Raw genomic sequence first — 15,000 nt, 5'->3', positions numbered from 1 at the left:
AAAAAAAAACAAAGTCTCACGATGGAATTCAATTTTTAAAAACCTAACTCAAACCCCCCCCCCCCCCCCCCCCCCCCCCCCCCCTTAAAATAATATGCCGAAACATCTTACTCATTGTCACATTTAAGCAGGCGCTGAAATAGCGCCCTCATTATTTCGTATTTTATTTTGTTTCTACTAAAGATGCATCTATGATTGACCTATTGTGACATGTAATTATTGAAGACACTCCCCCCCCCTCCCCCCCAAAAAATGCAGAGAGAAACACACTAAAAAAATAAAAAAATAAAAAATAAATAAAAATGAATAAATGTTAACAGCTGCGATTACTATACAATGCGATGCGATCTTCTCCTGTCATGATAAAAAAGCATACACTGCTCAAACTACAATCTAATTCGCCGATCAAAATGTTGAATGATGATGACTGGTAACTTGTTCTGAGTCTGAGTTCTGAGTTTTGACAACTGAGCTGCGGTCCATAAGAATCAAGAGTGAATAAAAAAAGAATAAATTCTGAAATAAACGACATACTACAGGTTACCCTACAACGTAATAAAAAAAAAACAAAACAAAAGAGGTGGTAGTATATTTGTGACTGTGTGAGCTGTCAACAAACCTTAAACTACAGCCTCCACACTCATCAGTCACCGACCTGGTGACGAAACTGTAACTGAAACTGAAACTGTTATTTCTTTTACTCCCACTCTCTACTTCTACTTGAACTCTTCATTTAGATCATTTTCCATAGTGTGTAAACATACCAACTTTTACATTTGTGACTTACCACGTACGAACGAATTATGTTCATTTGTGACTTAAGTAAGCTGTATGATTTTATTAAGATTAAGTTGGACTCATCATCCGGCCCCCGCCCCCCCCCTCTCTCTCTCTCTCTCTCTCTCTCTCTCACTCTCTCTCTCTCTCTCTCTCTCTCTCTCTCTCTCTCTCTTTCTCCCCTCCCTCCCTCACACACTCTCGCCCCATCTCTACTTATTGTCGATCTTAATGTTATGACATGATATTATTGCCAATGTAAAGCGCATTGTCATTGAGCACGACATCGTCATGATTATGCACTCTAGAAAGGCCTTTTATTATTATTAATGGGAGACTTTCATAGCAATTAAAATATATCATAATTTCCTGCTTCTTTTCCCTCTATTTTTCACTGAGAACATAACAAAGCAACACAATTTATATATCAAACTTTCTTACATTAACTAGCAACAATGTGAACGATATATATTTACTATTAATAATTGAAGTGGCTCTTACCGATGGTATTTCTCATCTGCCGTACAAGAGGCTCTCTGACCCCTTTGTCCCCTTTAACAGATGGGCTGGGGTCTTTTGACCTCCTATGATGGACAGGGAGGTCAATGTTGCAATCATCACATATTTCCTTATCCAAGTTGCTTCCTGTCTTTGTCTTGGAATGAGATTACTTGGTTTTATCCTGGCCCTGGCTGGGGTCCTTGGCTAAGGGATGGAGGGGGGGGGGACCGTCAAATGTATATTATTAGTTTTGGAAGATGGTATTTTTTCCCCATGTAAATCACCTCTCTGTTGTGTAGTATGATATATTTTGTTTTGAAGTATTTTTTGTACACATTTTGAATGTATTCTCTAAGAAGTGCTCATCCTGTGCTTGTGTTTTTGTTTGAAGTGAGTCAATCTCTTCTAACAAATGTAGGATTTTGAATGAAACAAATTGGTTTTCAAGTGGAACTCTTTAAGTTCATTTCGTTATTATATCAATACCTATATTAATCATTTTCTTTTTCAGAAGATTTAGAGAAGATAGTCCCCTTCCATTTTTAAATGATAAATCTGAAACCTTCCAAAAGTTAAATATGGATGACAAGCTTTGTTCAAACCCGTTTGCTGCTCTCTTTGGTTCTGTGGAACAAGCCAAGGCTTTTAGTGATGAGGCACATAAATCTTCAAAGCTCGGAACTTCAGATTCAAATAGTAAGTTTGCCTCATTCAGATAATTTGTGCAATATTACATCTACGTGGTCTTGTGGTATGACGGTCACCTTCATATCGGAAGGCCCTGGGTTTGAGTCCCGCTCTGAGCGGTGCATGGTGAATCCTTGGAAAAGGCTCTTTACTCACATTCTCTCACAGTTCTCAGGTGTAAAATGAGTACCTGGCTATTAACAGCATTGTCTCCGTCTGAAAAAAAATGTAACATTGCCTCGTCCGACATGTTAAGTGTTGCTGTTGGGGCCTGTGTAAAGTGCTTTGATCGTGTTTAGTGGATATTGCTCAATATAAATGCTCTATTTAAAAGGAAAAGAAAATTCTTCTGATTAAAAAAATAAATTTTTAGTTTTTGTATGAATTCAGACGAAGTGTGAATCAGGCAGTTATATCAATAATTATGAGAAATAAAAGGAATGGAGAAGTGATAGTTGAAATCAGAGAATAAAAATATCACCAAGTCTGCAGAGATGACATAGGTCCGGATTTTCTGTTTTTTTCCCAATTTTTTTCACACCCCAGTTCACACCTAGCTGCGTTTCTTCTCTCCCCATTTGCGATTGTTTATTTAGTTAATAATTGTAATAATAATAATAATGATAATAATAATAATAATAATAATAATAATAATAATAATAATAATAATAATAATAATAATAATAATAATAATAATAATTACCAATTACACCCAATTACAACTACTGCAAAACAGTGCAGCACGATTAGTGTTTGGCCAAAAAAAATTTGATCATGCAACCCCTTTGTTGGCCTCTCTCCACTGGTTGCCCATTGAAAAGTGCACATATTACAAAGCAGCGTGTCTTGTTTATAAGTGTTTGGCTGGTATAGCACCGGCATATCTCACAGATCACGTGGTCATGTGTAAATTTGAAAATTACACTTTAAGATCATGTAATGACCAAACGAAAATTTCGGAAAAAAGATCAAGAACAAAATTTGGTGATAGATCGTTTGCTTGTTTCTGCCCCAAGATTTGGAATGAACTACCACGTGGTCTGAGGGAGTGCAAGTCTTTACCTACTTTTAAAAAGAATCTCAAGACACATTTTTACTGTATTTGTTTTTCTTGACTCTATATGAATCCTTGATTTGGCTATGAATTATTATTGTTGTTATTATTTTTTTCACTTAAAATTGATATTTATATTTATTATTATTAATAATAACAATAATAATATAGACCTGTAAATTCTCAGTCAATTAACTGAAATCAGTCAATTCGTCAAATTCAAATATTTTAAAAAAGGGAAGAAAGAATTGAATAAAGAAAGAATTCATGAATCGTAGTCGAATGACAGTAAAGTTAATTAGGAATGTTCCACAGCGCTACGCATAGCTCATGGGCCATTTATATTAACGATGGATATATTGCCATGGCTAAGCAACGCTTTTTAGAATTGCCATGTCTGAACACACCCCAGTGTATTTTCACACAGCCTTCGTGAAATTATTTTTTCACTTTCCAAACCTGTCGTAGCCAATTTTAACTGAGCCGCCGAGCGATAAATTTCACTGTTTCGTCTAAGCCAAAATTGACCACATTTACTTGAAGGACAGGAAAAGAATGAAAAAGAAAAATTCGAACACCGGAAGTTCGTTATGTAGACACCTTCAAATCGAAAGTTATATGATTGCTACAAGCACATTTCGATTGCCTCATGTTGTAAACAAACTGGTTGACCGTTTCTAAGTTTCTTCACTGATTGGATACCTAATTATAAGGAACAATGGTACTAGCCTAATTAATTCCCGCACAAATTAGTTTTCTGCCATTGCTTTGCTCAAGTGAGCTTGCTGTTTACCTTTCATTTTGATTCTTTGGATTTTTCCGCTACGACGAATTACGAAGAAGAGTTTCAGTTTCAGTCAATTTTTATAGAGCTCATTTACAGGTCTATAATAATGATAATAAATAGTAATAATAGTAATAATAATAGTATGATGATGATGATGATAATGATGATGATAATAATAATAATAATAATAATAATAATAATAATAATAATAATAATAATAATAATAATAATGATAATAATAATAATAATAATAAAATAATAATAATAATAATAATAATAATAATAATAATAATAATAATAATAATAATAATAATAATAATAATAATAATAACAATAATAATGATTATAATAATAATAATAAGAAGAAGAAGAAGAAGAGGAAAAATAATAATAATAATAATAATAATAATAATAATAATAATAATAATAATAATAATAATAATAATAATAATAATAATAATAATAATAATGAACACTTATATAGCCCATATATACTCAGGTGTGAGGCTCTTGGTGCTTAATATAAAAAATAAAATACAATTCCTTTTATTCATCCCCAAGGGAAAATTTGTGTTTAGGGCCCATTCCATGGGAAGACTGGAATTTCCCAGGCGTCAGCTGCAGTGCAGCGCCGCATTGTGAGCTAGGGTAAGGTGACTTGCTCAAGGCCACACAACGAGGCAGGTAGTCAAACTCAGTACCTTTTGGGTACGAAGCAAAGACTGTACTGCTGAGCCACGCTGTCCCCTGATTTAAAAAAAAAAATAGCTTTTGTATGAATTCGGGTGAACTGTGATTCGGGCCTTTGATGTTTATATTATCATGGATGTATTGTTCTTTATGCCAATGATGAAAAGATCAAACTTATTTTATGATTTTTAAATTTGTTTCTAACAGGTGCAGGCACAAGCATTGATACTGCAGATCCTGTGGATGTAGCCAGTGAGATAAATCGCATTGGTGAAGACATATTCAGAATAACTCTTAGCTCAGGTCTGAATGAATTTCCCTTATATTATTTCATTAGATGAACTTAGATTAATGGATTTCATGATAGTTGAATGATTTTTATTTATAAATGTTTTTGAGATATTATTTTTATTGTTATTTATTTTAACACATCAGGTTATCTAGGAAAAGGTATTTACCAATCATGAATATGTCACTGAGAAAACCCTCCCAAAACAATCATGATGATTGACATTTTCTATTCAATTTTGACTTTATGAAATATGAGAGAAGAATGGATGGAGAAGTTAGGCAAAAATCACCACGGTATGTATATTTACCCTCATGAACACTCCTGTAAAGACTGATAGTCTAAATAAGCTCAGATGGCACCAGCAAAACATCATCTTTCAACTAAGAATACAACATACTGCTCATCAGCCATCTAAGTAAAATTACCCCCCTTTCCTGTCCCTTATAATAATAATAATAATAAATGGCATTTATATAGCGCTTTACCCCATTGTCACAGGTCTTAGCGCTTTACAGTGATATAAAACAAAACATATTACAGTGAGACAAGTGTGAAGGAAACGTGATACGAATTCAATTTAACAACAACAAAATATGAAAATAATATTGCTACATTATGACGTAAAAAGATAAAACTTTAAGCGAGATTTGAACGTTGTCAACGAATCCGAGCATCTCACGTGTGATGGGAGAGAGTTCCAAAAATGGGGGGTTGAAAATTGAAAAGACTGTTCACCTATTTTACGCAATGGCTTAGGTTTGACAAGGATTGATTGGTCATTGCTTGACCTCAAGTTTCTATTGGGGACATATATGTTTAGAAGGTCTTTAATATAGGAGGGACTGTTCGTGCTCAGGGATTTGTAGAGAACAGTACAAATCTTATAGGCAACCCTTTTTTCAACAGGAAGCCAATGTAACTCACGGAGAAGAAGAGTTGCTGACGGGTATTTTTTGTTATTGCGTACAATGAGCCTGGCTGCGTTATTTTGAGCAACCTGAAGTTTGCTAATTTTGTCTTTAGCTAAATTCGCCCAAGGGAGTTACAATAGTCCAATTTAGATAAAACCAGGGAATTAATTAAAAGTTCTGTTATATGCTTCGGTATTAAATTACGAATTTTGCTTATTTTTTTCATTTCTATGTACATAGATTGTATGGTGTTATTCACATGGCTTGTCATGGAAAGATCTTTATCAATGATGACGCCAAGGTTTTTTGCTTTATTTGAAAATTCTATTGTGCTATTTCCGAGAGTAATAGGTGATTTATTTGCCTGTTTAAGATACTCGGCCTTCCACACATTAAAATCTCAGTTTTACTATCATTTAATTTTAACTTATTGTGGTACATCCAAGATTTAATCTCATTAAAACAGCTCGTAATTCGTTGTATTAAGAACTGTAAATTACTAAGAGGTGCTGAATCATATATTTGCGTATCATCTGCATAAAAATGATAACTCAGATTGAATCTGGATATCACACTAGAAAGGGGCTGCATATATACAGTAAAAAGGACAGGGCCAAGAACAGACCCTTGTGGCACTCCAAAATTTAGTAAAACTTGTTCTGACTGAACACCATTCACCACGACAGTCTGCCATCGATCCTGTAAATATGATGTAAACCATTTAAGGGCAATTCCTTTTATGCCGAACGTATTTTCTAGTCTTCTTAACAAAATGTCATGGTCAATGGTGTCAAAGGCAGCTGAAAGATCTAAAAGGCATAATACATTGATATTGTTAGCATCAGCATTACATAACAAGTCATTAAAGATTTTAAGAAGCGCCGTTTCAGTACTGTGTTGATTTTTGTAGGCTGACTGAAAGGGTTGTTCCAAACTGTTGTTCTTAAGATGAGATGTTAAATGTGTAAGAACTACCTTCTCCAAAAGTTTTGACAAAAAAGGTAAATTTGATACAGGATGTCAACACTTGCACATCACTTGCTTGAGCGTCAACTTCTTGAGAACCTCAGATGCACATTCCTCCCACCAAATCCAAGTATCAGTAAGACACTGTCTAGTCACCTGGACCAACTGCAAAAGATGTCTAACTCCTACGTCATGGCACAAGACCAAAGGGCAAGAGCTCAGCTGGTCGCTGGTTCAGATAAGTAAAAGTTAGACTTCATGAAATTATTCTCAATTCACTGTCTCTTTGTCTTTGATCGGTGTGTCATTTTGTTTGATTTTCCCATTTAGATGAAACTTATAGACAGCAGAAGAAGGTCAACTTTTTCCATGAAATAGCAGAGTTTTACGGTGAAGACACATGCATTGATCAAACCAACCTGAGGCATGTAAGTATTGACCCACTTCTATCACAAATATTAATACATAATTAAGAGTGAGCCATTGTGTGATTTGAAGTAATTTGTTTGACTGGCCAGTGTACACTGATGAGTTTTATGAAATTGAATGAAGTATTATATGACATTATTTTTGTGACCAAAAAAAAAAAAATCTCAGTCAAGTGTTTTTCAATTATCGACATCAAGTAAGGAAGTTGTGAATAATGTCATATATTTTGACCTGTGATAAAGATTAGTTGTCCTGAACATGTCGAATGCTTAGAGAGTAGAGCATTTAACTAGTGTCGATTGCTGTAAAAAGTCAAACTCCATGAATAGAATATGATTTGATATTTGATGGCTGAGATCATCTGGAGCTGCCATTTCATTTGAATTTGATTGTATTGATCAGTAGAAGTGAAGTTTGAACTGATTTGTTTTTATCGTTTATATTTTCCTTTTTTTTCTGGTCATTTGAATCGATGTTACATTAAAAATTCTTTTAAATAATAACAAAATAAGAACAATAAAAATCATTTATATAGCGCCCACCTTCAAATTGATAAAGTATTTGTCGGTGCTTAAAATTACAGATGGCTCACACACATGCACACATACTCACGCACTCAGATTACACCCATGAACATCTACTGTACACTTAGTAATAAATTAAATATTTCACAATTAATTCTAGATATCATACTTACTTACTTACTTAATCCTCTTCGGGCCTTGAGGCACATAGGGCATCCACCAGACATCTCCATTTTTTTTTGCAATCAGCTGCTTTTACGGTGGCTGTATTCCAGGACAGGCCTGCTTCCTTTAATTCTTTCTCCATGGTCCTTCGCCAGGTTTCTTTGGGTCTTCCCCGATTTCTCTTCCTCTAGATATCATACAACTGTTTAAAAAAGACTCTAGACATTTGTTACCGTTTATTGCTCTTGCTTGTTCTGGAACATTCTACTTGTTTCATAAATTCTTTGTTTTCAATTTAATTCTTGAGATTTAGAATGTGAGAATTACTTGAAAGGAAAAATTAAGATTTTCTAAGCAAAAGATGTGAGAATGTTTTTTCCTGGATAGGTAGATGATGCGATATTTTAAGTCTTGGAATAGCTTGATGTACCAGTCATGAAATAGAATTGAATTGATTCTGTTTGTTATGAATCATGGAGGAATACCATACAAAGGTGAATATTGTTATTGCTATTAACGTTTTACCACATTTTTTTTTGATATTTAGAATGTTCATGCGATATTTTTCTGTGATAAAAACAAAAATAAATTAAGCTACTTCCTGGCAAAATTATTTAATGATTAAAAAATTTTTTTTTTTTGGTTAGATTATTTTTGAGGTAACCATGCTGGACCGTCATGACCCAGATTTCACAGTCAGCCATTCCCTTGACTATGAAAAAAACAGACTTGACAATCTTGAGGAACTGGAAGAAACGGAAGTGCTCACATATTTGTATCAATCATATCAAAGGTGCCTTCGTCAAAAGCAGCTTGTAAAGGTAAGTAGCTTAACGTCGTTTGTTTTGTGTTGTTCATTCATGAGTCAGATTTACTCCCTTTATCTTTATCTCCAAGTAGCTTAATGCAAATAGTCCTTTTCAAAGCCAAAGGGATTAGGAGTAGGATTTTATCCTAGTTTCTAATGTGTGGCTATGTGGTCTAGTGGTACGACACTTGCTTTCGGATCAGAAGGTCCTGGGTTTGAGCCTCGCTCGGCGCATAGTTGAGTCCCTGGAAAAGGCTCTTTACTCACCTTCTCTCACCGTACTCAGGTGTAAAATGAGTGCCTGGCCGTTAACAGCATTGTCTCTGTCCGAAAAAATTGTAATATCGCCTAACAGACAAAAATCTCGACTTCACCAAGGATTAATCCCATTCCCTTTGCGTGTGAAGCGAGTGCTCTACCAACTATCAGACTCCCCAGGTGGTTTTCTAATAGAAACTGAAATCTTTGGTAGAGGGAAAGTAGGAGAAAATCATTAAAACTGATGCGACTCTTCAGATGCTCTAATGCCCAAAAGAGGACCTTCTCATTCTAATATGAGGCCAAAACAATGCATGCAGAAATTTTTTTTAATGAAGATCGGTCCACGACGTCATAGATATTTATAAAGCTAAGGCTTAGTGTTCATTTTCTTTTTGTAAAACATTGACTGAGAATGCGAGCGAGAATTTTAGAATTCCTGAAACTGCATGAATTTGTTAGATTATTCGAGTTAAGTCTTTTGTTTCTTTTCTACAGCCTTATCTAAAAAGTAATTACTTTTTTTCATGTACAATATTTCTCTTTTACCACAGGAGACACCTGAATGTTTTAGCAACCCCCCCCCCCCAAATAACTGGGGCTTTTATATATATATATTTATACTAAAGTTGAGCACTATTATTTCAGGGTTTTGTTTTATAATTTATATATATATATATATATATATATATATATATATATATATATATATATATATATATATATATATATATATATATATATATATATATAGCACAATATCCACTGAACATGCTCAAAGTGTTTTACAAAGGGTAACATATAGAACGAGGCAACGCTGTTAATGGCCAGTTACTCATTTTACACCTGAGTACCTGTGAGAATGTGGGGAGTAAAGAGCATTTTCCAAGGACTCAACTATGTCCTGAGCGAGGCCCGAACCCAGGACCTTCCGATTCGAAAGCGAGTGTCATACCACAAGACCACATATCAACAATCTGATCTTAAATATTTACGTTGTCGTGTACAATCTTTCTCTTTTACCACAGGAGACAACACATTCTCAAGAACATTCGTTCCTGACGGAATGCATGGATGTGATCATTTCCAATGCCAGAATGTGTTTGCAGCAGCCAGATCTCTATCAGCACCAGGACTTTCCATCCCAATTCATTGAGCTGTGCTTGCAAGAAAACCTCAGCCATTCAGGTCGGTGTCAAGAATTCCTCACTTCTGTTTTACTTTACTTCTTGTGTCATATCATAAGAGGTCGACTGAAAATGGCTTGCACCAGTTTGTGCAGTTGTCATCTCAGTTCAGTTCTTGATTTTGACTAGCCATGATCTCGGGGGAACGACCTTTTCCTTTGGCCATGGTTCTACAGATGCTGTTATGCTGTTTTGTGTAACCAAAGTATTTCAATTTCCAGGTCTCTGGGTCTCCTACCTCCCACAGTGGGTAGGGAGGTACTTTCTGTGTCTTCTATCCCCTTATGCCTGTTTTCCACTTGCTTTCTTTCTTTATCTTGGAATGAGATTACTTGGTTTTGTCCTGGCCCTGGCCGGATACCCTAGCTGAGAGGGAAACAGTCAAATGTATAGTTAGTTTTGGAAGATGATATTTTTTTCCTTATAAATCATCTCTCTGTTATGCACTGTATTATTGTTAATATTACATATATATATATAATTTTGATTAATGTATTATTATTTGTAAACATTTGAGTGTTCCTCTTGTAGGGACCTGTGCTAGAGTCAGGATGAGACATTTAGGTGACCTCAAACTAAGTACATGATGGTGTGCTTTTGGAATCTACACCTGTTTCTTATTTCAACCAGTTCCCCTTTGACCTACTTTTTCTTGGGTTTCTTTAATTGTAATTCTAGAACTTTTAACTATCCCATATTTTTCCTTTGTACTTGTGCTTATATGACCTAAAATGTGTTGCAAGTGCCGTATAACCCTTAAAAACAAAACAATCTTTTGAAAATTGACTTTCAGATCCTCAAAATGTTCCTTGTCAGTTTTTGCGTGAAGTGGCCAATGATATAGGAAGTAACAGTGATCAAGGAACCTTATTTCAGTCTTTGAAACCAGTCATGGAGGAAGTGAGAGTACGTCTTTCTGCTGAGGAAATGAGTATCGTTCACAAAGATGCTGTCAAGTATGTTCAAGTGCTCCATTTTTTCACAGGCTCCTCTGCTCTTGCTAGGGTGAGTTTTGATTTTTAATTTATATTATATTAATCACTGTTTTTTTTCAAATTTTTTGTTCTATGAGCTAAATATTGCTTTTTGTCCAATGGTTCTTAGATAAAAGGTTTTATATTGTCTTATGTGATTTGGTCTTATTTGATGAATGAGTCCAAACAAAGAGCTGTGACAAGCCGTATCCTTGTGTAGATCAAACAAACATCAGTACTTGACAAGAAGGGCAAGGCAAAACGTAGCGATATGACAAGATGATAGAAATGGCCAAATGACACCAATCTTTACTACACATAATAATATCAATATTGATAAGTATCAATCAATATTGATCTGGTTTGATGTTAACTTCTGAAAGATGTATACCAGGGTGGGGTTCCTTTCATCCCATAGTGGGCAGGGAGGCACTTACTGTGTCTTTTATCCCCCCCCGTATCTGTTTACCAACATGCTTTCTGTCTTTGTCTTGGAATGAGGCCCTGGCCGGATACCCTAGCTGGGAGGGAAATAGTCAAATGTATAGTTAGAGTTTTGGGAGGTGATATTTTTGTCTTGTAAATCATCTCTCTGTTATGCACGGTATTGTTTTGTTTACATATTATAAGATTTGTAAACATTTGAGTGTATTCCTCTTAAATGGGACCTATGCTTGTGTCAAGATGAGACTTTTAGGTGATCTCAAAATAAGAACTTTGATAGTGTGCTCTTGAAATCTACATCTGTTTCCTATTTGAACAAATTCCCCTTCGTCTTACCCTTTCTTAGATGCTTTAATTGTAATTCTAGAACTTTTTACTTTCCCATTTTCTTCCTTTTTGCTGGAGCTGATATGACGTTAATGTGTACCAAGCAACATAAAACCCTTAAACACAAAAATAAAACCCAACAAAGTTGTATACTGAGCAGCCTACTGTCCTGATAAAAGGGACTGTCCCAATTTGGCAATCTGAAGCAGAAAAAAAGAAAGAGAAACGAATAGGATTATTTATATGTATGAAAATTACCCTTGCATGTCACAGGATTATGCTTTATTGACTAGCAAATTAAACAAGGTACAGAAAAGACTCTAAATTCAGATTATATTATAAAATAGTCCAAACATACTGTTGTTTTGGGTCATGACGGTAATGTGGGTTTGGATGTCCTGTTTTGGCTCTTTGAAAAGTTGGTCACTACTTGTATAGAACCTGAACCCAATTTGATGCCTGATGTTATTCTCTCATGTGACTAGACTTGAAATTGACCTACTATAATGATAAATTATAACGAATTACTTATGATAAGTATAACTTGTTGAAAAGTACTTTGCAATAGACTGGTAGCAAACAGTAGGGGACACCCTACCCACTACTCATGCCACCCTAAAGTTTCATTCATACTCCAACCACCATTGAGTACAGACGATACAAGTTATTTTGCATTTTATTTTATTTCGTTTTCCACTTTAATTTGTGTATTGTTGTGCTGGTGATGGGTTTGTACCCGAAGCATCCATTGTCTGTATTGTTCCCATACAAAGCCTCTCCATTTACACTCTTTCATTAGTATTTGCAATAGACTAGCGTCCTATCCAAAGGATAGCAAGCAATTGCTGTTATCCATTTCATATTTTAGAAACTGGGATAAACCCGACTTTATGGCCCTATTGACTTTGAGGGACTACTTTTAAGCACCAAATTCACTAGTACATATATAATACCAGACCTACCTACTATTACCAAAAAAGTCATAAAATTACCTAATTCTGCCTCCAATCTCAGAACTTCATGAGCATCTCTAAATCATTATAAACTTATTGATAATGAAAGTTGATGCCAGACTTCATAATTGTAAGGATTGTGGAAATGTAACTTCATCATTGTGAGGATAAATTGTTGATTTTTAAAGTTAACTGCAGTGATCACAATTTTTACTTCCCCCAAAATTACGAAGTTTTGGATTGTCAAGTAGGCAGGTCTGGAATACTAAATGTGGTTACATTGTGCGGCTATTTGGTCTTGTGGTGTGACACTTGCTTTCTGATCGGAAGGTCCTGGGTTCGAGCCTCGCTCGGCGCATAGTTGAGTCCTTGCAAAAGACTCTTTACTCACATTCTCTTCATACTCAGGTGTAAAATGAATACCCAGCCATCAACAGCATTGTTTCTGTCCGAAAAAATTATAATATCGCCTAACATGCATCATGTCTCGTCCTACATGTTAAGTGTTGCTGTTGGCCAGGGCCCCCTATTAAAGCGCTTTGAGCACGTTTAGTGGATATTGTGCTGTATTTTCTTTACATTGTTTTTACTTTACAATGGGCATCTTTTCATCTGGCAGACATTTCTATCACTGAACACCCCTGAACCGTCGTCAAATTTCCATGGCAGAGTGTACGAAATGACCCCTCTAGGAGCAGCTCTGAGTCTCAGCATACTTCCACGATCGGAGAATGGGCCGTTTCAATTTTTCTCCAAACCGTCCAACCAAAACAAGAGTGAGGTCGACATGGTAGAAAACAGTGTCTGGCAGGTATTTCAAATCGTGTCTTTTTTTGTTGTGAAATCATTCTATGCCTTATACAGTGGTGCTAACCTTACATTAAAAAAATGCATATTCTTATGCATGTTTGATCTCTGTGTGGGCATTTACTGAGGATTGTATGCATAATTACATTTCTGGATGGGGTCCTTTGACCTCCCATGGTGGGCAGGAGGTCACTTGCTGTGTCGTCCATCCCCTTATATCTGTTTTCTTTTTTTTTAGTTGCTTTCTGTCTTTGTCGTGGAATGGGCTTACTTGGTTTTGTTCTGGCCATTGTCGGAGTCCTTGGCTAAGAGGGAAACAGTCAAATGTATTTTATTAATTTTGGGAGGTGATTTTTTTCCTTGTAAATCGTGTACTGAGTGTTATATTTTTGCTTTAAACATCTCTTGTAAACTTTTTAGTGTGTTCCTGTTAGTGAGATCCTGTGCTGGTGTCTGGATGAGACTTTTAGATGACCTCAAACTAAGAAAATTGATGATATGCTCTTGAGTCTACATCTGTTCCCAATTTGAACCAATTCCCCCTTGTCTTCCTTTTTATTGGATACTTTAATTGTAATTCTACGATTTTTTGACTATTCCATTTTCTTCCTTTTTCCTGGTGCTGGAATAGCCTAAAAGTGTTGCAAACGCCGTAAAACCCTTAAAAACAAAAACAAAATTTGTCTTTTCCTTGTCGTTAAATCATTCTATATCTTATAAACAGAAAAATCTATTACTCATAAATTTTTCTGAAAAATAATAAAATTAAAACAAATTTTTAGTTTTTGTATAGCACACCATCCACTTAAAAAACCCCTAAACGTACTTGAGCTTTTATATAACGCGTTATCCACTAAACGTACTCAAAGTGCTTCACAAGGAGTTCCTTGCCAGAAGCAATGCATAGCATAGGACGAAATATGCCGCCTGCAAGACAATGCTGTTAACAGCCAGGTACTCATTTTACACCTGAGTATGGTGAGAGAATTTGAGTAAATAGCCTTTTCCAAGAACTTAACTATGCTCCACTCAGAGTGGAACTCGAACCACATAGTTGCAAAAAATAAAAAAATAACCTGGCAAATTAAATGGATTATCTACTCATTATGACATAATTTTTACACGTTCTATATTTTATCAAATAATAATATATTAAAAATAAAAAATCATGAATCTGTAAAGAAATGTATATTATATGTTTCAGGCTACAGAACAGCTGGTATCAGGGATTCATAAAATATTTGTAGATTTGATGAAAGTTGATCCAGAGATGAAACACTACACATTGAGATGGTTTGGACTCTGTATACACGGCAACAGTGGTATGTACTAATGCCAGATGACAATTTAAAATTGCGTGTAAGATACATTATTAAGAGATAAATTATTAGACAAAGAAGAGAAAAAAAAAAAAAATAACAAAAAAACAAACAGACGAAAAAGAGATAAATCATTCCTC

The 15,000-nt window shown here is 35.1% G+C and overlaps 1 protein-coding gene across 6 annotated transcripts in view; it reads left to right on the top strand.

The window, feature by feature from the left end:
* Positions 1–390: 390 nt before the first annotated feature.
* Positions 391–15,000, top strand: part of LOC144973647 (ubiquitin conjugation factor E4 A-like) — a 34,921-nt gene continuing 20,311 nt past the window's right edge. The window contains exons 1-9 of one of the 6 annotated variants that reach the window (XM_078916360.1): positions 391–539; positions 1,790–1,974; positions 4,704–4,799; positions 6,996–7,093; positions 8,431–8,604; positions 9,878–10,037; positions 10,830–11,041; positions 13,354–13,545; positions 14,746–14,863. In XM_078916360.1, the coding sequence (XP_078772486.1) occupies positions 1,857–1,974; positions 4,704–4,799; positions 6,996–7,093; positions 8,431–8,604; positions 9,878–10,037; positions 10,830–11,041; positions 13,354–13,545; positions 14,746–14,863 (1,168 nt within the window). In that variant the 5' untranslated portion in view covers positions 391–539; positions 1,790–1,856. Of the gene's footprint in view, positions 670–731; positions 823–1,789; positions 1,975–4,703; positions 4,800–6,995; positions 7,094–8,430; positions 8,605–9,877; positions 10,038–10,829; positions 11,042–13,353; positions 13,546–14,745; positions 14,864–15,000 lie in introns of those variants that run through there. The other 5 variants (XM_078916359.1, XM_078916362.1, XM_078916365.1 and 2 more) reach the window with 5 other exon arrangements.

This window comes from Berghia stephanieae, chromosome 5 (assembly GCF_034508935.2).
Source record: "Berghia stephanieae isolate SIO BIC M18660-M18661 chromosome 5, UCSD_Bste_1.3, whole genome shotgun sequence".
Taxonomy (NCBI): Eukaryota; Metazoa; Mollusca; class Gastropoda; order Nudibranchia; family Aeolidiidae; genus Berghia; species Berghia stephanieae.
This window is presented reverse-complemented; position numbering and strand designations above follow the sequence as displayed.